This window comes from Rhinoderma darwinii, chromosome 1 (assembly GCF_050947455.1).
Source record: "Rhinoderma darwinii isolate aRhiDar2 chromosome 1, aRhiDar2.hap1, whole genome shotgun sequence".
In the NCBI taxonomy this organism is placed as follows: Eukaryota; Metazoa; Chordata; class Amphibia; order Anura; family Rhinodermatidae; genus Rhinoderma; species Rhinoderma darwinii.
This window is the reverse complement of record NC_134687.1, coordinates 164,646,533-164,668,328: the sequence shown is the minus strand read 5'-3', so window position 1 is coordinate 164,668,328 and position 21,796 is coordinate 164,646,533. Positions and strand designations below refer to the sequence as shown.

General features: G+C 42.2%; 1 protein-coding gene across 2 annotated transcripts in view; it reads right to left on the bottom strand.

Annotated features, from left to right (window-relative positions):
• The window catches only part of CASP6 (caspase 6), a 49,259-nt gene that overhangs the window by 21,402 nt on the left and 6,061 nt on the right, over window positions 1–21,796 (bottom strand). Inside the window, exons 2-5 of one of the 2 annotated variants that reach the window (XM_075849735.1) lie at window positions 13,262–13,420; window positions 3,495–3,536; window positions 1,110–1,152; window positions 13–162 (exon numbers count right to left, since the gene is read on the bottom strand). In XM_075849735.1, coding sequence (XP_075705850.1) covers window positions 13–162; window positions 1,110–1,152; window positions 3,495–3,536; window positions 13,262–13,420 — 394 coding nt within the window. The remainder of the gene's footprint in view (window positions 1–12; window positions 163–1,109; window positions 1,153–3,494; window positions 3,537–13,261; window positions 13,421–21,796) is intronic. The other variant, XM_075849736.1, reaches the window with a different exon arrangement.

Below are 21,796 nucleotides of genomic sequence, written 5' to 3'. Positions count from 1 at the left end.
CTATGTCCATACCTTTTGTAAAGATTATCTCTGTCAGCATTAGTACCCCGTCTTTCTGGCAGTGTTAACTGCCAAAAGAACCAGTCATGGTTAAAGATCAGAGCCAAGCCTCGTCGTCTGTTTTTCATGTTATACTCTGCAGCTGGGTCCAGTGCTTTAGACCTTCAAATGTTAACAAATTACAATACATTAGATCAATTGTGTTGTACATGAGCTATATGAGGGAGTTTCTACTGTATATGCAGATATACATTTTTGCTGTAAAACACAACACATATAAATACCATTACTTATAAAAGAGCTATTAATACTATGAACTTCTCAGGTTTCTTCTCAAATGACAACTGCATGCATAAATATATACAGTGCCCACAAAACAATTTCCTGTGATACCAAGGAGAGTAGAGCGAGGGAAGCTCTAAGTCCACTTTCTGAGGTCTAGAAAGCTTGGCTATGTGAGGTTGTTTGGTGGGGTACTGACATTATTGAGCTTATATAGCGGTCTCCTCTGCTGCCCGTGCATGGAGAGAAAACACTGGTCAACAGGATCGAGCAGTCAAAAATTACTGTTCACCAGAGACATGACGGATTCATTTTTTTAATGGATCACAAGGACTTAAAATGGGATCGGTTAGTATTTCTACCAAGGTTGCTGTAATTTTTAATGACAAGAATATCACTGATATTCTTGCCATCAAAAATGTTGACAGGAAGTAAACAATGCTAATGTAAACAGAGCCTTAAATTATAGATTGTTAGATTTATTAAGACTGGCGTTTCATACGTCAATCTTAATATAAAGAGCACTAAAGTAAAATGCGCCTAATTTATTAAGAGGTGCATGCCTCCTAATAAATTAGGGGCATCTCTGGCTGTCTGTGTACCAGAAAGGGAAATCCACACTAGCTACGAGCTGGAGTAGATTTCCGCTATAATTTACTGCAGTTTGTGGCGTAAATTATAACTATTTAGCCCCACACACTTTCGAAGAGTGTCAGTGGCGAAGTAAAAACGCAAAGGGCAAATATATGCTTTCTTCTATGCCTAGACTTCAATCTTCCAAACATATATCTCAATAAATAAAACGTATGGTATAAATGTCTACTCACATTGCAAACCAACTATCGGTCTCTGTGATGCCTGCATCTCCATCTAGGAAAAGTAAGAAATAGTTTTTATTTTATAAAATATTTGACATAAACGTATTCATATTTGTAAATATATTTAGCAGTTTTCCAAAGATACCTTGAAAGTCATAATAAAACAGGTTGTGGAAAAGTAGTACCTTTCTCGGAGCCCATTGTCCTATGTGACGCAGAGAGATTTCAGTAGACCTCTGAATTCATTATATACTGGGTTAGTTTATTTATAGTCAGTGCTGCTTGTCCATACAAGAAACTCTCTGGTTGAGATGCATTTATTAACGGAGCTCTGATTGGTTGCTTTGGGCAACAAGACTGTTTTGATAAGAGGCCCGCAGTATGTATTTAGGAGTCCTGAGATTTGGCCCTGGGGATTGTTTTGGTTTTCAACAAAAAGAGCCTCATGTTATACTTGCTTACTTTTGAGATAAAGCTCAGTGACACAACGCAAGTGGGACCTGCATCTATCAAATCCTATGGATAGGCCATAATTGTTTAAGTTGGGAAAGTGCATCCTCAGTAAACATTAAAGCCTTATTCACTCAAGTCCATAAGGGATCTGTCAAATCATGTCCCGCACGGATGCATATTGGCAGTGAAAAACTGCCATTTTTCACAGCCGATTTGACACCCGTTCATGTAAATAGGCGCCAACAGTGCTACCCACAGTGATCCCTATATTAGTGACTGCCAGAGTGTCCCCCTGTATTAGTGACAGCCACATACCCCTGTATTCGTGACATCCACAGCACCCCTTCTCTTACCTGGGTCACTATCATAATGCCATGGGTGGTTCAGAGATGGCAGGAGGTACCGGCGTTTGTCCATTCTGCCTGCACAGTAAGAGTGCGTACTTGAACACACCACAGACACGGTACGTGCACACACACGCACTACTGTACAGGCAGAATGTAATAACTAAACCACCATTGGTGTTAATGGTATTTCTGGAGACCAGCCAACTCTTCCAGGAGGTCTACCTTCTTTCTGAGAGAGTAAGTAGGTATGCCCATTCACACAAGCGTGAATCTCGTCCGTGTGCTGCGCATGGAAATCACGCACAGTACACGGACCCATTGATTTCAATGGAGCCGCTCACACAGGAGTGAGTTTTCACGCAGCGAGAGTCCGCTACGTGAAAATCACTGCATGTCCTATATTAGTGCGTTTTCACGCACCTACGCGCCCATTGAGGTCAATGGGTGCGTGAAAACCATGCACTGCACACTGATGCACATCCGTGTGCGATGTGTTTATGGAATTAATGCACAAATCACGCAAGTAATTTGCGAGAGCGTGAAAAACACATCCCACTCGCAAAGCACATTGATGCATAACGCAACACACACGGACCAGATTTACGCACGTTTTTCACGTGTGAATCTGACACGCTCGTGTGAATGTAGCCTAAGGTCGGATTCACACGAGCGTGTTCGGTCCCCGATATACGGTCCGTATGTCGGCCGCATTTCCCGGACCGAACACACTGCATGGAGCCGGGCTCCTAGCACCATAGTGATCTATGACGCTAGGAGTCCCTGCTGTAACTGTCCCATACTGTAATCATGTTTTCAGTACGGGACAGTAGTTCTGTGGGGAGGCAGGGACTCCTATCGTCATAGATAACGATCATGCTAGAAGCCCAGCTCCCTGCAGTGAGTTCGGTCCGGGAAATGTGGCTGACATGCGGACCGTATATCACGGACCGAACGCGCTTGTGCGAATCCGACCTAAGGCATAAAATCTAGTACAGACAAAAAAAAAAAAAAAAAAAGTGGCCCCTCCACTTTGTGGTTGAAGTAGTTTTCATATAGGAGGCCAGGAATACATGACATAAGCCGAGCACTATATGTACTCTGCTAGTTAATAAAAAATTGTATAAAGCTTTAGAACCTTTACAACTTAGAACGGTGTTCTCGGCTCATTTAACATTCAGTTAATTATACTATGGAATCCATTTAAGTGCTGAAAAAAGTGGTTTCCCTATAGCACTGGTCTCCAACATGTGGCTCTGCAGCATTTGCAAAACTACAATTTACAACATGCCGTGACAGCCGCAGGGTGTTTTAGTATTGCAACAGCTGGACCTAAAGTTTCAGGTCTGTAATGCATGATGAGAAAATCGCCATCGGCATGGAAGGTAAAATAGTTATAGACGAGTGAGGTTGCCACAAGTTAGTTCATGAATACCGTCCTAGCATAGTCACATATAAACATTGGCTAATTCTGTTGTGAAGAGGATTGTGTCGCCTTAGAGGTAAGCAATAAACGATCGTACCAAAATTAAAAAAAAACACACACAAAAAAAATGCAAGGCTGAAAAGACTTTATACAGGATTAAAAAGGCACTACCTTTATTCTCTAGTATTCTTTTGCTGTCAATTTCTTCCTGACCTGTAAAGTACAATAAAATTTTCATATTCTTACGAGATGTGCACACAGCATGAGAATTATTCACAGCACCATGAGTTGTACAGATAGATTTTCTAGTGTAAATCGTCCTTCACCTATATCACTATGACACCGTCTATAGCCATCACATGTTCATCACCTAATGGCTATTATGTGGGTTAGTTCCATTCATGACATATATTCTATATAGCAGTTAAGATCTGGCACAAAATTCTAGAAACATAAAAGTATAAGATTATCTGTTCTTTTTGTTCTCCAATAAGTAAAAATGTTGTGTATGTGATCATTTAAACTCTGGTTTTGGTTCCTAAAATTGCGCAGGACATAGTTTATGTTCTTATTATGAGGGGTGCCTAGTTCCTAGAACAGAGCTTAAAGGGAATGTGTTGCCAGAAAAACATGTTTTTTTTTAAAAAATTAAACATTTAGTGTGTGGGTGATTAAACATGGTTCAAATTTTTTTTATTTTTTTCACGAGTCAGGAAATAGTCAGGAAATATTATAAATTAATTCTAATTTATAATACTACCCATTTTTGGTCACTAGATGGAGCTAGTTCCCAAAATTGCAGCATTGCAACATTGGGTTAAAAGCCCTCGCTCTAGTGAGCTCTCAGCATCCCCCCTCCTTTATCCTGGCTAGTGCCGGGATAAACGAGGGGTTTGAAAGGTTTAACCTCCTACACTGTGTGTCGCCATTTTTTGAGGTAACCCACAGTGTAGTAGCTTTACATACAGTAGTAAACACACACAAACACTAACATACATTGAAATCTCTTACCTGCTCCTGCCGCCGCGGCTCCCTCCGGCCCGTCCGCTCCGTCTGCTGCCGCTGTTCCATGTGCACAAGTCCGGAAGCCGCGACCGGAAGTAGTAATATTACTGTCCGGCCGCGACTTCCGGTCCACAGGAAAATGGCGCCGGATGGCGCCAATTTCGAATAGGACTGTGTGGGAGCGGCGCATGCGCAGTTCCCACACAGACGCCGTACACGGCAGTCAATGGGACGGGAGCCGTTCGCAGTCCCTATGGGACTGTGGCTGCCGTACTCCATGTCTGTGTGTGTCGTTAATCGACACACACAGAAATGGAACAAAAAATGGCAGCCCCCATAGGGAAGAAAAAAGTGTAAAAATAAGAAACAGTAAAACACAAACACACAAATGAAAATAAACGTTTTTATTAAAGCACTAACATCTTTAACATATAAAAAAATTATTTGTGATGACACTGTTCGTTTAAAGTTACACACAAGAGTATGATCAGCCAGAATGCAGTCGATCAATCATCCATCAGATCGTTCGTACGAACGATCCCACCAGCAACATGCCAGACTACACTAAACAGACAGATTAAGCACATAATTTCGAAAAAAGAACCATTGCAATGCGCATAAGCAAAGTGGCTAATATGCTGATATTGCCATACACACCTCGTTTTAGCCTTCGCCAATCGCAAACAATTGTTCATGTAAAATTTCAAAACGATGGTCGGCTAAAACTGTCAAAATCGTCCATGTCGGTCAACTTTTATCTTATGTGTATAGTCAGCTTAAAGGGGTTGTCCACTACCCGATGTCAGTATATCATCTGCTCCAGTTGCCTGGGGGCAGGGCCGGCCTTGGGCTACAGGGTGCCCTGTGCGTAATTGCCCTTTGTGCCCCTCCACTCCATTTATCATTGTTATGTATTGTCGGCATTTGGTGCTTTTGTTTGTGCATTTGTCACGCCGAAAAACGCGTAAAAAATGCTTGGTTTAATTGTCCCATTGACATCAATGGTACAGCGCGCCGTTAGTGCATACGACACGTTTTGTTAAAAAATGTGTTCCGTAAAACGCGCTGAAAATGCGCCAAAATCGCACCTAATTTCTATAGTCAATGGGAGTTCTGATTGAGCGGTAAAATATGCGATGAATATGCGTCAAAAGCACCTGTAGTTTAAAAAGAACTAACCTTACAAAAACACTAGTGTTTTTTAAGTGTATGTGCATGCACAAAGTAAAAAAACGTCTGAAAACACGGAGCTGTTTTCAAGGGAAAAGAGCTCCTGACTTTCAGCCGTTTTTTATTCAAAGTCGCGTTTTTCATTGCGTTAACAGCCGTTTTTGGAGCCGTTTTTCTGTAGTCTATGAAAAACTGCCCCAAATACGGCTGAAGTGACATGCACTGCTTTTTCATGGCCATATTAAAAAACGGCCGCGTAAAAAATGCCCCGTTGGAACAGAATGCCGATTTCCCAATGGGCAGATGTTTGGAGGCGTTCTGCTTCAGATTTTTCCGCCGTTTTTAGCACAGTGTGAACAAGGCCTATGTTTTGGTAAGGCTGTTTTAACATTACATCCTGCCTGTCCATTTATCATATGCGGCGGAAAAGCTCCTGGCGCATACATTAAATGGACACAAAAAACATGCAGTATAATTTTTTTTTTACTGGACGCCACTACATAAAATAGCGCAGTCCCACCCAAACTGAGGCTTTTTTAACCTCCATCTGGTGTATGGGACTGTTTACCATACGTTCCGGGAGCTTTCCCGGTGCACATATTACACGGATGGGCAGGATGTAATGTGAAATTACCTTTAGGCCGAGTTCACACGAGGCGGATACGCTGCGTAAAAGAACGCAGCGTATCCGCCCTGTGCGCCGCAAGGAATTTGGGTGAAAAACTGCACCAAACTGTGGGGCAGTTTCTCGCCTGGAATGTCTGCTGAAAAAAACTGCAGCACTTAACCAGCCTGCTTGCAAGCCGGCCTCCTGGGATGACGTTTCATCCATGCGACCGCCACTACAGCCTGTGATTGGCTGCAGCAGAGGTCACATGAGATGAAGAGTCATCCCAGGAGGATAAAACAGATTCCTAGGTAAGTATAATATATTGTTTGTTTTCTGAGTGGCGTTTTTTTGCGGCAGGATCACTGCAAACCTGCCGCAAAAAACACAACAACTGCTATTTGTTGCGGAATTTACCTCCCCTTTGAATACAACAGGGAAAACCCGCAACAAATAAGGTGCGTTTACACAGATACAATGGACATGCTGCAGAATAAGGCCTCATGCACACGAACGTGCTTTTGTGGCCGCAATTACCCCGAAAATCCACGGGAGAATTGCGGCCCCATTCATTTCTATGGGGCCATGCACACGACCGTAGTTTTTACGGTCCGTGCATGGCCCGGGAGCCCGCACCGCAGAAAGAACGGACATGTCTTATTACGGCCGTGTTCTGCAGTCCGGGCTCATTGAAAATAACGGCCGCGGCCATGTGCATGGCCCGCGATTTGCGGACGGCTCGCGGCCGACAGTCCGCTGCCGGCTCACCCCGAAAATCACAGCCGTGCACATGGCCACGGGTCATGTGCATGAGGCCTAAAGCTCTGCACCACAGGTCAGTTTTTTCCGCTCAGTATTTACACAGCGTGCGGATGAGATTGTTTTATCTCATCTACTTTGCTGCTACTGTATTTGCTGCGGATTTTCTGCAACTAATTCCGTTGCGGGAAATCCGCAGTATTTACACAACGTATGAACTGGTCCTTACATCGTATACTCAAAGGCTATCTTTTGTAGAACAGGAAAAAATATTAAAAATATTAAAACTGCTGTCCACGTGGGCAATTACTTATTATTTAACTCATTGTGAGGGCTGTAAAAAAATAAAAAAAAAAAATAAAAAGTTAAATAGCCAAAATCGCTGTTTTTTGTTCACATTAGCTCTAAAAACAAAAAACTATCAAAAAGTTACATGTACCAAAATATTGTACCAATAAAAGCTACAGCTCGTCCACAAAAAATAAGCCCTCACACCGCCTAGACAAAAATATAAAAAAAAGTAATGTCTCTCAGAATGCGGTGAAACATTATATTTATTTTTTTTAACAAAGAGTTCTCTTTGTAAAAGTAGTAAAATATATGAAAAACCTATATAAATTTGGTATCACCGTAATCGTATTGAGCCGCAGATTAAGTTAAGTTGTCGTTTGTACCGCACGATGAAAGCCGTAAAATCGAAACCCAAAAAACTATGGAGGAATCATTTTTTTTCTAATTTCAGCCCACAAAGAATTTTTTTCAGTTTCCCAGTACATTATATGGTACTTTAAATGCTACCAATAGAAACTACAACTGATGGCGCAAAATATAACCACCATCCCATTGAGGGGAAAAAAAAGAAAAAAGTTATGACTCTAGGAAGGCGGGTAGTAAAAAAAAACAAAAAACAAACTTATGAAAAAGCAATAAAATGTCTCCGGCTTGAAAGGGTTAAAATAAGAAAGCAGCCCATACTTAACTCTCTCTTTTCAGACGTTCCTGCGTTGGGGGCTCCCGTCACCTCTGTTCTCGGTTTGTATACAGAGCGGCTGCAGCGGTGACATCACGTCAACAGTACATCACCGCTGCAGCTGCTCTGTATACAAAACAGTGAACAGAGGTGACGGGAGCCCCCAGCGCAGGAACGTTTGGGAGGAGAGAGGTAAGTACAAGTTCTTTTTTATTTTAACTTCTCCTCTACTGCTTCAACGGGATTTCTTTTTTTTTTTAATAATACAAGTTTTTATTGAACCAATACGCTTTACAACATATGAATCCTCAGGATTCGAGGCATATTATACATTTATATCCAATTGTTGGTTCACAAGTTTTTCAGAAAAGAGAAACAACGAACTTCAAGGAGACAAAAGAAGAACATAAGAAAAACAAGAACGTGGTCTACATAGACACATACAGTATTGTTACCCATTATAATTACAACACAATGCTATGACAATTAGAATTTTTCCATTTATCCCAATAGGAAGCCTTTCTGTACACACCTTGAATGGAAGCCAACGAGCACTCCATCATACAATTATTATTCACATAGTGCATGAGCTCAGAGATGTGGGGAATGTTAGTGGATTTCCAATATTTGGCTATTAAGATTTTGGCTGATACCAGCATATGAAAAAGTATAATTCTATCGGAATAAGCTTAGTTAACTATTCCCACATGTAACAAGGCAAGGGCTGGAGATCGTGTAACCGGAGCTCCTAAAGCAGATTCTAAAATTTGTGCAATACGCGACCAAAAGATTTGAATATGCGGACATTCCCCAAAAATATTAAGAATAGTACCTCTAGACATTAAACATCTCCAGCATTGATCCGATGATGGATATATTAGAGATAGACGATTTGGGGTATAGTACCATCTATACAAGATTTTCCTGGAAGCCTCTAGGTGTGTAGCACATTTTGAAAGAGATCCGGCCAGCTGAAAAGTAGATTCCCAATCTTCTAAAGTAATAGATAAGTTCCCACCGAGATAGACAGACCATTTTTGATTTAGATACTAACCCAATATAACACCACATAAATTCTAGAGATACCTTTCGACGTTCTATTCAGATTTTTGAATGCTACTTCCTCAACAGATCTAGGAACATCAGCATAAGCAAGAAAGGAGTTCAGCAGATGTCTCACCCTCAAGTATTTAAAAAAATCATTCTTGGATAATGAGAATTTGTGACATAGATCAGCAAACGTCATCAAGTGATTATTTTCCATGAGATCAGAAATAGTTTCAATACCCGTATCCATCCAGTTTTGGATCACTAAATCAGGAATTAGAAAGGGAATAAGGCGAAGAGGAATCTCAACGGGAAAATAGGATCCTTCCCACAAAATTTTTTCCACACCTGAAATCCCGCATCTAATGTTAAGAATTGCGACCTAGGCAATTTACCCCCTGTAGAAAGTAACCACAATTGGGCATCAACTGGAATATTAGCCCGCAGCCCTTTTTCCATACACATCCAATGTTTTGTAGGATATTTGATATGCCAGAACCGAACCTGATCTAAGATGGCAGCATAATAGTAGTGAGACATCTGCGGAAGGCCCAACCCCCCTTTATTAATGGGTCTATATAGAACTTCTGCTGAAATTCGAGGTCGAGAATTTTTCCAGACATACCTATTAACTATACTCTGAAGTTTTTTAAGATAGGCAAATTTCGAAACACATAATATTTTAGGTAACACCAGCAGGATTTCTTTTTAACCCCTTTAACATACACAGTGTTCCAAATTATTATGCACATTGGATTTAAGTGTCATACATTATTAGTTTTTCAATTAAACCATGGATGGTAGTGTGTCTTCGGGCTCTTTGGCTCATTGTAATCAATCTCAGACACCTGTGATAATTAGTTTGCCAGGTGTGCCCAATCAAAGGAAAACTACTTAAGAAGGACGTTCCACATTATTAAGCAGGCCACAGGTTTCAAGCAATATGGGAAAGAAAAAGGATCTCTCTGCTGCCGAAAAGCGTGAAATAGTGCAATACCTTGGACAAGGTATGAAAACATTGGATATTTCAAGAAAACTTAAGCGTGATCATCGTACTGTGAAAAGATTTGTAGCTGGTTCAGAGCACAGACGTGTTCGTTCAGATAAAGGCATAATGAGGAAGGTTTCTGCCAGGCAAATTAATAGGATTATGAGAGCAGCTGCTAAAATGCCATTGCAAAGCAGCAAACAGGTATTTGAAGCCGCTGGTGCCTCTCCAGTCTCGCGAACCTCAAGGTGTAGGATCCTGCAGAGGTTTGCAAGTGTGCATAAAGCTATTATTCGGCCACCCCTAAACAATGCTCACAAGCAGAAACTGTTGCTGTGGGCTCAGAAATACCCGAAGACTAATTTTCAAACCGTGTTGTTTACTGAAGAGTGCAATGCAACCTTGGATGGTCCAGATTGAGTAGTGGATGGTTGGTGAATGGCCACCATGTCCCAACAAGGCTGCGATGTCAGCAAGGAGGTGGCTGAGTCATGTTTTGGGCTGGAATCATGGGGAGAGAGCTGGTAGGCCCCTTTAGGGTCCCTGATGGTGTTAAAATGACCTCTGCAAAGTATGTAGAGTTTATAGAAGAAAACCAAACTGGGTGGATCCAGCGTTGCTGTGAATAAAAAGGAACTGGTTCCAAGTTTAATGGAGATATTAAAATAGGATCAATCTAGATGATGTCCTGGAGTGCTTAGGAGAGATGTGAAAAAATTAGCGAAGCCTACGCGTTTCAAACGCCATGATTAAGAACGCAGGAAGCGTTTGAAACGCGTAGGCTTCACTAATTTTTTCACATCTCTCCTAAGCACTCCAGGACATCATCTAGATTGATCCTATTTTAATATCTCCATTAAACTTGGAACCAGTTCCTTTTTATTCACAGCAACGCTGGATCCACCCCGTTTGGTTTTCTTTTGTCTACATATCGCGTGCCAACGCGAGGATCCGTGCGGTGACGTGCAAAATCCACATACAAAAGCTGAGCTGGAGGTTTAGTCTCCCCCTCTTTTTTCTATGTAGAGTTTATGACTGACCACTTTCTTCCGTGGTACAAAAAGAAGAACCGTGCCTTCCGTAGCAAAATTATCTTCATGCATGACAATGCACCATCTCATGCTGCAAAGAATACCTGTGTCCTTGGCTGCGATGGGCATTAAAGGAGAGAAACTCATGGTGTGGCCCCCATGTTCCCCTGACCTCAACCCTATTGAGAACCTTTGGAGCATCCTCAAAAAAAAATATCTATGAGGGTGGGAGGCAGTTCACATCAAAACAGAAGCTCTGGGAGGCTATTCTGACATCCTGCAAAGATATTCAAGCAGAAACTGTCCAAATACTCACAAATTCAATGGATGCAAGAATTGTGAAGGTGATATCAAAGAAGACATAAACATGGATATAAAATGTGCACTAAGAACCTCCCTATTTGTAAGTAGATTTAGCAGTAATGCATATTTATTTATATTTAGTGGCTTAGGTGGCATTAGTGTTCGCAGTGTGCTGTCGCCATTTCTTTTTCTGCTGTATCCTTTGGATATGTCATAAATGACTCATGGGGAAACCCCTTTAAATCCGGTCTATAAACTTTCTAAAACCCATAATTAACATGCAATAAAGAATCCCTTTAAAAATGTTCATCCCTTCACAAACAAGAGGAAGCAAGTAATATTTCCTGGCATGATCAGGTATGTGTCATGTGTCTGGTGGCATTTAACATTTTAGGATATATAGAACGTTGTTTTCTCGCCTTAGTCTTGACAGACATAATAGTATTTAGTACTTTAGTATAGTACAAAATGTATTTCACACAAGAAACGGGATCTATACTTTCCAGATAGAAATATTTTGCTGCAGATCATGTAACATCAGAAATGTAAACATATCAATAAACATGTTGAAATTTTGTGTGATTCACACAACTGTCATCATTCCTCCTAAGATATAAACTAAGAGGATTGGACAGGTCTTCATAGGGTCGATTGTTGATCTTGTGATTTTTTTGATTTTTTGACGGAAGCAATAGAGCAGTCGACAGAACGTTTGTGTCCATGAAAAAAAACGGAAACCTAGCGAACGGAGACAAACGGATAGCAACTGAAACAAAAGAATTACCATTTGAAATCAATGGTAATTCTAAGGGAACCATTGCGTTCCGTTTAATCTTTCGATCCTGTCTTCCTCTGACTGAAGGGAGGTAAACGTATACTAACTGCAGTTGCACAAGACCAACCACTTGGGCCGTTTTCCACTGCATCCGAGTAGCACCCGATAGTTGTCACAGACCCACATTAGCGGGTGAATCAGGTCCATGAAAACGGACCAGATTCTCTGATCCGTGGAAAGATAGGACATGTCCTATCTTTCCACGGATCACTGACGGGACCCGGCCGGCACACACGGTTGTCTGCATGAGGCATAACGCTAGTGTGAAAGAAGCTTAAAAATCTACATGTTTAATACAATAGGACTCCAGATTTTTGTAGGCAGAAATCCTATAGAACAAGTGGTCATACTTCTTGATTTAGGATTTGAAGTATAAGGACAGGGCTACAAGGACCATATTCAGAGAACATCACTGGTGTGACATTGCCGTCTGCACTTGTCTGCTTAGTTTAGTTTATGATAGACGTTATTGCAACAGGACCATGATTACCTAACTGGGATATAGAGAACTGGTTCTTCATCCAATAATGGTTACCTGGTTTACCAGAAATAATTAAAAGCGTTGTCCGGTCACTCAAGCAACAACATATTAAGCTGGTTGATGCTCCTAGTTATACTATCATTGTGCCTACATATGGCAATATCTCCTGTGCAGCACTACCTGATGTTATTTTAACAGGAGTCAGTCACTAGTTTTTTTGCCCCCATACTGCTCACACCACTGGTCTGGTATTGGGAAAAGCATTGCTCGCATATTTAATGCCTACACGGGACGTATGCCAATTAGGCAAGAGTCCTCTGTAGCAGATGAACCGCGCATGCACCGATCTCGGTCCTGCGTTCATTGCTCTCTTCGGATCCTGACTGCACGGTGCAGGCATGGGATTTGGATGCAGCGGCGTCTGACACAGTAACTTGACAGAGGGAAGAGAGGAGGGAATGAGGAGGTGCCAGAAGGAAAAGCTATGGAAGACTCTGCATAATTAGCGTGCATGGACGCATTCAAGTTGATTTTTGCCGCTTTGAAAGAACCATGACATCTAATAAAGTCATGTGGGCAATGCTTTTAAGTTTTAACAATACCAGACCAGTGATGTAAGCAGCTTGAGGGTGAAAAAACTGGTGACAGACTCCCTTTAAGGGCTACTACTACTACTTCTGTACAACTCCTGTAATCTAGGACTAAATGATCAATAAAATTATTAGTGTATGATACACCTCACCTGGTAACTCTCCAGGCAACACCCTTTCATACCCGACATCTGTGGGTGCTGTATCAGACACCCTAGGACGACTCGCCTTCAGGGTGTGCACCATGGGCATTGGTCTTTTGCTCTGTAAATCCAGCACAGTCTGCTGCGCTGCAGCTGGTCTTTTCACCTCTAAAGATGGAAACAAGACAGGGACTTATAGCTAAAATACCTTTATTTGTGTATGTTATTGTGTCTCTTGGCAGAAACTTTTGAGATCTGTTTATTTTTACGTGGCTGATCGAAAAAAAAAAAAAATATTAGTAATCATACTATAATGTTAACATTGTAGTACTATATTAGGTTCTGTTCACATTGATGCCAGACTTCCATTTCTGTCAGATCACTTTTTCCAGGATTCAACCAGAATCTTAAGGGTAGATTCACAAATGGCGTAAAAATACGCCACAAAATTTGCAATATTAATTCTGCAGCGGAATTTCTGTTGCGGATTTTGTGACGTATTTTCTGCAGATTTTAGTGCAGACTTTCAGATAGCATTGAAGTTTATTATGAAATTCTGCATCTAAAATCCGCAACACATTGAAAATACTGCAAAAAATATTTCCGCAGTGTAAAAATTCCACACGGAAATTTTAACCATGTATGGTTTATAGAATATATGGTGTAAATTTCTGCAGCAGATTTTTCCGCTATGAAAATTACGTTACGTGTGAATCCACTCGAATAGATCCAAGTGACGTTAATTGCCTTAGTCTCTGTTCACACTGGCATTTCTTATTTTGTTTACAGAAGAACATTCCCACATTCCAATGACATTTTTGTGGTATCAGTGGCTTTAGTGAGGTTCTGTTGCATTTAGCGCAAGGAAAAAAAAAAAAACTCAGTCCACTGGGCTGAATATTAGAAAAAAAAAAGCTGCTTTCTTCAGAAATATCGCCACAGCGGTCCTTGGGTTTTGTCTAGTATTGCAGCTCGGCTCCATTAATGTGAATGGTGCAGAGCAACCTATGGACTGGTGTAGCACTGTTTTTTAAAAGAAAGCAGCCATTTTTTTCTAATCCTGTACAACCACTCTGAAGTTATAGGGGTTATCCCGGGACCAAAGATTGCTTGGGATTTATATTTTTATGTGAAAAGAAGTCAGTTACTAACGTACTTTCATCTTTAATTCTGTACTGAATCATGCAGTTCAAACCTGGTGAAGTGGTGCCCGTGAAGTGTAGTCTTCCTAATATTGATGATGCGCCGACACAGCCCCACGCGATAACATACCAGCACGAGCGGCACAGGAAGCAAGCCCTCAATCACGTGGGGCTGTGTCGGCGCGTCAATATTAGGGTATGTTCACACGCTTAACAAAAAAAGCCTGAAAATACGGAGCGGTTTTCAGAGCCTCTGATTTTCAGGCGTTTTTTGAAGCTGAAAATGAAGCTTCTTTTAATTTGGAGCTTCTTTTGAGGCTTCTTTTCAGGTTATTCATCGTGTTCAATGGAAAATCAGCTCCAAAAAACACCTCAAGAAGTGACACGCACTTCTTTTTAGGCCCTGTTCAGAGTTTTTTGACACGTTTTTTGACGCGGAAACCGCGTCAGAAAACGCGCCAAAAAACGGCCGAAAATGCCTCCCTATCTTCGGGTGTTTATGCCTCCGACCTCCCATTGACATCAATGGGAGGCAGAGAAAACGTATTTCGCTGCGTTTTATGCCCGGGGCACTCAATGGACGCGAGCGGAAAACGCGGCAAATGACGTGCAGGCAGATGAAAAAAATTTGAACGGAATTTTGAGGCAGAATTTTCCTCCTGAAAAAAACTCTGTGAACAGGGCCTTACGGAGCGTCTTTTTACACTCCATTTTTTAAAACAGCAACATAAAAAGACGCCCTGTATGAACTAAATGCTGTTTTTCCAATTGATTTCAATGGGCAGATGTTCAGGCGTAAACGCCCCAAAATACGCCTGAAAAACACTGCGTGTGAACATACCCTCAGGAAAACTACAGGACTTCCAGCATCACTTCACCGGGTTTGAACTGCACGATTCAGTACAGAATTAAAAATGAAAGTACATTAGCAAGGGACTTCTTTTCACATAAAAATATAAATCCCAAGCAAATTGTTGGTTCCTGGATAACCCTTCAATGAGGCGTGTTAGGCTTCTTATTTGTTATTGCCCAGCAAAGTTGAAAGCTGCAGCAAAGCACAAGCAGGTAATATGCATTTCAAATGCTTTCTGGCATCAGCAACAATGCCTTAGGCCCCCTGCACACGGTCATAGCCATAATCAAAGTCCGTGATTACGGCTACGGCCAGCCGCAGACAGGCATCCGCATTTTCGGGCCATGCTCCCATTATAAAGTATGGGAGCACGGTCCGTAAAACCATAAAATAGGACATCCTATTTTTTGCGGAGCCTTTCCCTGGCCTGGACACCTTCCCGTAAATATACGGGAAGGTGTCCGTGGACAATAGAAATTAGTGGGTCTGTACTTTGAGGGTATGTTCACACGTCCTATTTACGGACGTAATTTGGGCGTTTTTTCTCCGAATTACGTCTGAAAATAGCGCCTCAATAGCGTTGACAAACATCTGCCCATTGAAAGCAATGGGCAGACGTTTGTCTGTTCACACGAGGCGTAATTTACGCGCCGCTGTCAAAAGACGGCGCGTAAATTGACGCCCGCGTCAAAGAAGTGACCTGTCACTTCTTTGGCCGTATTTGGAGCCGTTATTCATTGACTCCAATGAATAGCAGCGCCAATTACGTCCGTAATGGACGCGGCGTTCAAGTGCCTGCACATGCCGGTCCGGCTGAAATTATGGGGATGTTTTCAGGCTGAAACATCCCCGTAATTTCAGCCGTTACGGACGCCCTCGTGTGAACATACCCTGATACACAATTACGGACCAGGATTACGGATCAGAGATTTACGGCCGTGTGCATGGGGCCTTATTTTACATTCCACAAAACTGAGTCAAATAGGGCATGCACATTTAAATTTGGGTCGCAGGCACACTTGCTTAAATTTGTCTATGTAAGACAGAAACAGTTTTTAATATGTTCCTTCTGTGATTATATTAAAAAGAAAAAAAAGGCAGCTTGGATACAGATTCTGTATGATCAAAACAAATGGAGTCGTAGTATATGGATTTATTCATTTAGCAAGTAGAAACCTGTTGTACTAGGAGATGCACCAGCTCACATTCATAGCACCATAAATTCCAGTCACAAGAGACAAACACGAATAGGACAAGTCAGCGCAACAAGAAAAGTGCAATGCGGTCATAAGGGATCATTCACATTGGGATTTATGTTGTTTTATGACCTCTTCCATGTAAACTATAATGCTTCCGGTAAGGACCATAAGGTAATTTCAAAGTATCACCACACAACCTATCCAAATAAAGGCTACTTCAATGTGGCAGCACTGTGTCACACTCATTTAGCCTACAGGTATGATGCAATGCTATGGCTATGTTGGCTGTTACATATTGTTGTACAGCAATTGTCACCATAATCTTTGCCTACATTTCCATATGTATGAATTATCAGAGGTGGGAAAAAGCAAGATATTGGGGCAGATCTACTAATGCAGTCTAAGATTTAGACAGTGTAAACCTTTTACACCGACCGGTGCAGCGAGCGCCGAACAACGAGACATCGTTGATAGGTGCTCGCTTGCGCCTGTCACACGGAGCTATGGATGGGAACAAGCGGTCGTTACTTAGATCGCTCGTTCCCATATATTATCATCATGTCGGCAGCGTGTCTCCCTGTTTACACAGCGAGACGTGCTGCCGACGATTTCACTTTTTTAAAACTATACGACCAGCAGATGATCAAGTGTTTGCTCATTCATCCGCTGATCCCTGCCCTGTTTACACAGGGCAATTATCATCAACGAGCGTTGTATGAACACTTGTCTGTCCGATAATCGCCCAGTGCAAAACCCCCTTTAGACCAGGCAGTCAAAAGACGCACCAGGATGCCGAGAAGGCCTTTGATAACGTTCAGTGGGCTTGGTTGGAGATGGTGCTGGACAAGATGCACATCAGGGGTGCTTTTAGGACCTTTTTGCGGGGTCTTTATGATAACCCGCAAGCTCGCATTCATACTCAAGGCTTTTTGTCAGCCCCTTTTCGTTTATTTAAAAGCACATGACAGGGTTGTCCCTTGTCGCCTCTTTTATTTGACTTGGCCCTGAAACCATTGGCACACTATCTAGAGAAATCTGTGGGTACACGGGAGAAGAAAATTGCAGTTTGCAGATGACATTTTATTCTTAGCTGACCCTAAAACACATCTAGTACCCATGGTTGACTTGTTCCATAAATTCAGGACTTATTCGGGATACAAAAAGCGAGTTATTAGAATTGAGGCGTCCATTCTCCATAGGATGTGGTATCTCCCCTATGTCACATCATATCACGTATTTGGGAATCAAAATAGGAAAAACCCCAGAGTCGTAATACAGCTTAAACCTCCTTCCTCTCATGAGGCGCATTAATACGGAGCGGGTTAGATGGCAAAATCTGCCTCTCACATTTTTGGGAAGATTGCACTTGATAAAGATTATCAGCTTTCTGAAACTCCTGTTTCCCTTACAGACCCTCCCCCTACTTGTTGTCAATTACATACATAGTCACTGGGGGGAGGAGGCTCCCCATATCCCCACAGACTCTTGTTCCACAATGTTAGACCACCAGAAGATGCTCAGGAGGGTGGGGTCTCTTTTCCCCCCACTGATTCATGACGTTTTTTTGGTAGTCCTTCGATGTTTACCTGCTCAGCGGTTAGAGTAAAAAGTGCCACAGAGGGATGTAATAGTGGCACAACTGAAACACCTATTTCGGCTGGAATGCATTGAGGTGGAGAGACGTAAATAATTGGGTTTACCAAATGGAAATTGTTTATTGAATCTCACTACTCTACCTCGGATATTGAGGAAATAGTAAGACCTTTCAGATATACCTCCTGGTACAATAAGGCAAACTTCAGGGGAACATTGGGTCAGCTTCAACTAATAATTACATTATGACGTGAATTGATTTTCAGGGTACTATGGTTAGAATAACCAGTTTCTACCATGCTATTTTATTACTGTAACACTGTATTGTTGTTCTGCTACTGCTTGTCTTACCTTTCTGTTCTTTTATATGGTCTTTCTACTGTTGATCTAGTACAAATGTTAGTATGTGATCACGAAATGTGCAACGATTGATATATTGTACTTGGTTTTGTTTTCTTTTGAGACACTTGCAAAACAAAAACTTTTGTTAATAAAAATGAAGTTCTAAAAGACACACCAAATTTTTCACAGTGGTGCACGCTGTATGATAAATTTGGTCTAGCTAGACACTTTTCTCCTCCTTACACAACCTTTAACCCCTTAGTTACCAGCCTATTTTAGGCCCTAATGACCAAGCTTATCTTTTTTCTATAGTCACATTCAAAGAGCTATAATTTTTATACTCTTCCGTCAACATAGCTGTAGGACTTATTTTTTGTGGGATTATTTGTAATTTTTAATGGCACCATTTTGGGGTAGATACTTTTTGATTAACTTTTATTAACTTTTTTTTTTTTGGGGGGGGGGGGGGAATAGAAAAAAATCCCCTGAAATTCCGCCATGGTTCTAAATTCACGGCGTTCACTGTGCGGCGTATATAACACATTAACTTTATTCTATGGGTCGGTATGATTAAGACGATACCACATTAGTATAGGTTTTTATATTTTACAACTAAAAATATTTGATTTTTGCATTTTCCAAGAGCCGTAATTTTACGCAGCGTATCCGCCTCGTCTGAACTCAGCCTAAGAATAAAAATACGTGGTTTTCCAGCACATCCATATAAATACATTCTTTTTTAATGAGTTGCCAATAAAAACGTAACAGTAAAGTTCACTTTTTCTTTTTTAATGGGTTGCCAATAAAAAGTTATTTTTATATGGATGTGCTGGTAAAACAGCTTCCTATTCTTTAGGCCCTGTTCACACGGAGTTTGACGACACGTTTTTTGACGCGGAAAACGCGTCGGAAAACGCGCCAAAAACGACCCAAAATGACTCCCATTGATTTCAATGGGAGACGGAGGCGTTTTTTTACCGCGAGTAAAAAAAACGCCTCGCGGCAAAAAGAAGGGACATGACCCTTCTTGATGCGGTTTCCGCGTCCAAAACCGCATTGAAAGCAATGGGGACACGTCAAAAAACACCTCAAACTAGTGAGGTGTTTTCTGACGAGTATATTGCCGAGTGTTTTGCAGGAGTCGTCTCCTGCTGCTAGTCCAGCCCAGCAAGGGGCTGTCATTTCCTGTCTGCTCGTGGAGCCTGAAAAACATCGTGGACAGAACTCAGGGATACAGAAAATCGAATACAAGTAAGTGCAATTGCTCCTATGTTCCATACATGCTATACATGTATGGAGCTGTGCATTTTTTATTTTTTTTTTAGATTTTTGTTTTAGATTTTTTTATTTTTTATTTTTTAATTTTGTTATGCAGTTGTTCATGTATGTCATCTCTTTTTTATTTTTTTTTAACATTTCAGGAACAGAAATGACGACAGCAGAGGTGTACCACCGAATGGACATTGATGTTGGGAAATTGATTCAAGAAGTAAGTATACTTTTTTTTTTTTAATGTGGGCCTGTTCACATCAGCGTGGTTTCCGCTGAGGGGTTCCGTCGGTGCTTTCAGTCAGGGGAACCCCTCAACGGAAAGGCAAGTGTGAAGTGGTGACAGATCCGTTGCTAATGGTTTCTGTTTGTCCCCGTTGTGCAAAGGGTTCTGTCGTTTCGACTGAACCAATACCGCAGTGTAGGGAATCCCATTAGCAACGGATCCATCAGCATTGAAGTCAATGATGATGCAAACAGAAAACAATGTTTTTTTTAATGTGGGCCTGTTCACATCAGCGTGGTTTCTGCTGAGGGGTTCCGTCGGTGCTTTCAGTCAGGGGAACCCCTCAACGGAAAGGCAAGTGTGAAGTAAGTTCCGTTTGCATCACCATTCATTTCAATGGTGACAGATCCGTTGACAGAAGGATGTCAGGCTGGGTTCACACGACCATGTTACGTCCGTAATGTACGGAACGTATTTCAGCCGGAAGACCCGGACCGAAGACAGTGCAGGGAGCCAGGCTCCTAACATCATAGTGATGTACGACGCTAGGAGTCCCTGCCTCGCTGCAGGACAACTGTCCCGTACTGTAATCATGATTACAGTACGGGACAGTAGTTCCACGCAGAGGCAGGGACTCCTAGCGTCGTACATCACTATGATGCTAGGAGCCCGGCTCCCTGCACTGTCTTCGGTCCGGGTCTTCCGGCCGAAATACGTTCCGTACATTATGGACGTAACATGGTTGTGTGAACCCAGCCTCATGCGTGTGAAAACCTCGGCAAAAACAGCCTGAAAAACCGCCTGGAAAACCGCCTCAAAAACCACATCAAAAACCACGTCAAAAACCACGTCAAACATGAAAACCTCCAGGGTCAGTTTTTACAGGAGGAATTTTCCTCCTGCAAAAAACTCCGTGTGAACAGGGCCTTAAGGGGGAGTTCACACTGAGTTTTTTGGAGAGTTTTGACGCGTAGCCGTTTTTTTCCCACGAGCGGAAAAACAAGTGGCATGCCCTATCTTTGGGCGTCTACGCCTCTGACCTCCCATTGACATCAATGGGAGGCAGAGAAAGCGTATTTCGCAGCGTTTTATGCCCGCGGGTGAAAAGCTCTGTGAAAATCAGCGTGCAGGCAGAGGAAAATCTGCCTCAAAATTCCAAACGGAAAATTCCGCCTGCAAAAAACTCAGTGAGCCATTTTTCATTCACTAAAGAAAAACAGCTCCAAAAACGGCCGTAAAAATGCCACGGCTACTTACATACATCGGGTGTGGGGTCAGAGAGCAGCAGGAGTCAGGATTCCTGGGAGGAGCAGACACGCACACCATCTTCTTCCTGTAGCCATTCCTTTCCCTCTGCACAGACCACGAGGAAGAGGGAAACAGCTAGAAGCCAGCTGATTGGCTGGACAGCACAGTGGGCGGGCAAGAGTCTTCCCCCTCCGTGTAATGACTATTTCACTGCCGAGCTGCCACCAATGCTTTAAAATACATTGCTGGTTCTCTTTTGTACCCCAGCAGGGACCCAGCAATGCAAAGGAATCATTGTAGCACTACTTGCTACTGTGGTGAGGGGGGCCTGCGGGCCCCCCCTAGCTGGAGGCCCGGTCGCAGTTGCGACCGCTGCGACCCCTATAGCTACGCCACTGTGTTCTACTGTGGTGAGGTGGGCCTGCGGGCCCCCCCTAGCTGGGGGCCCGGTCGCAGTTGCGACCCCTATAGCTACGCCACTGATTGTGGCACAACCCCTTAAAGATAGCCATCTGAATAGACAGGTCTGAGCAATTTGGCTGGAATATTTATACTCAAATCTAAAGCAGATTCATTATTAAGATAATCAGGACAAATGGGAAAAAAAAGGTCAGATTTACAGTAAATGGGCTAGTTCACACATTGCGGAATTGTTGCATTTTTTCTGTCCGG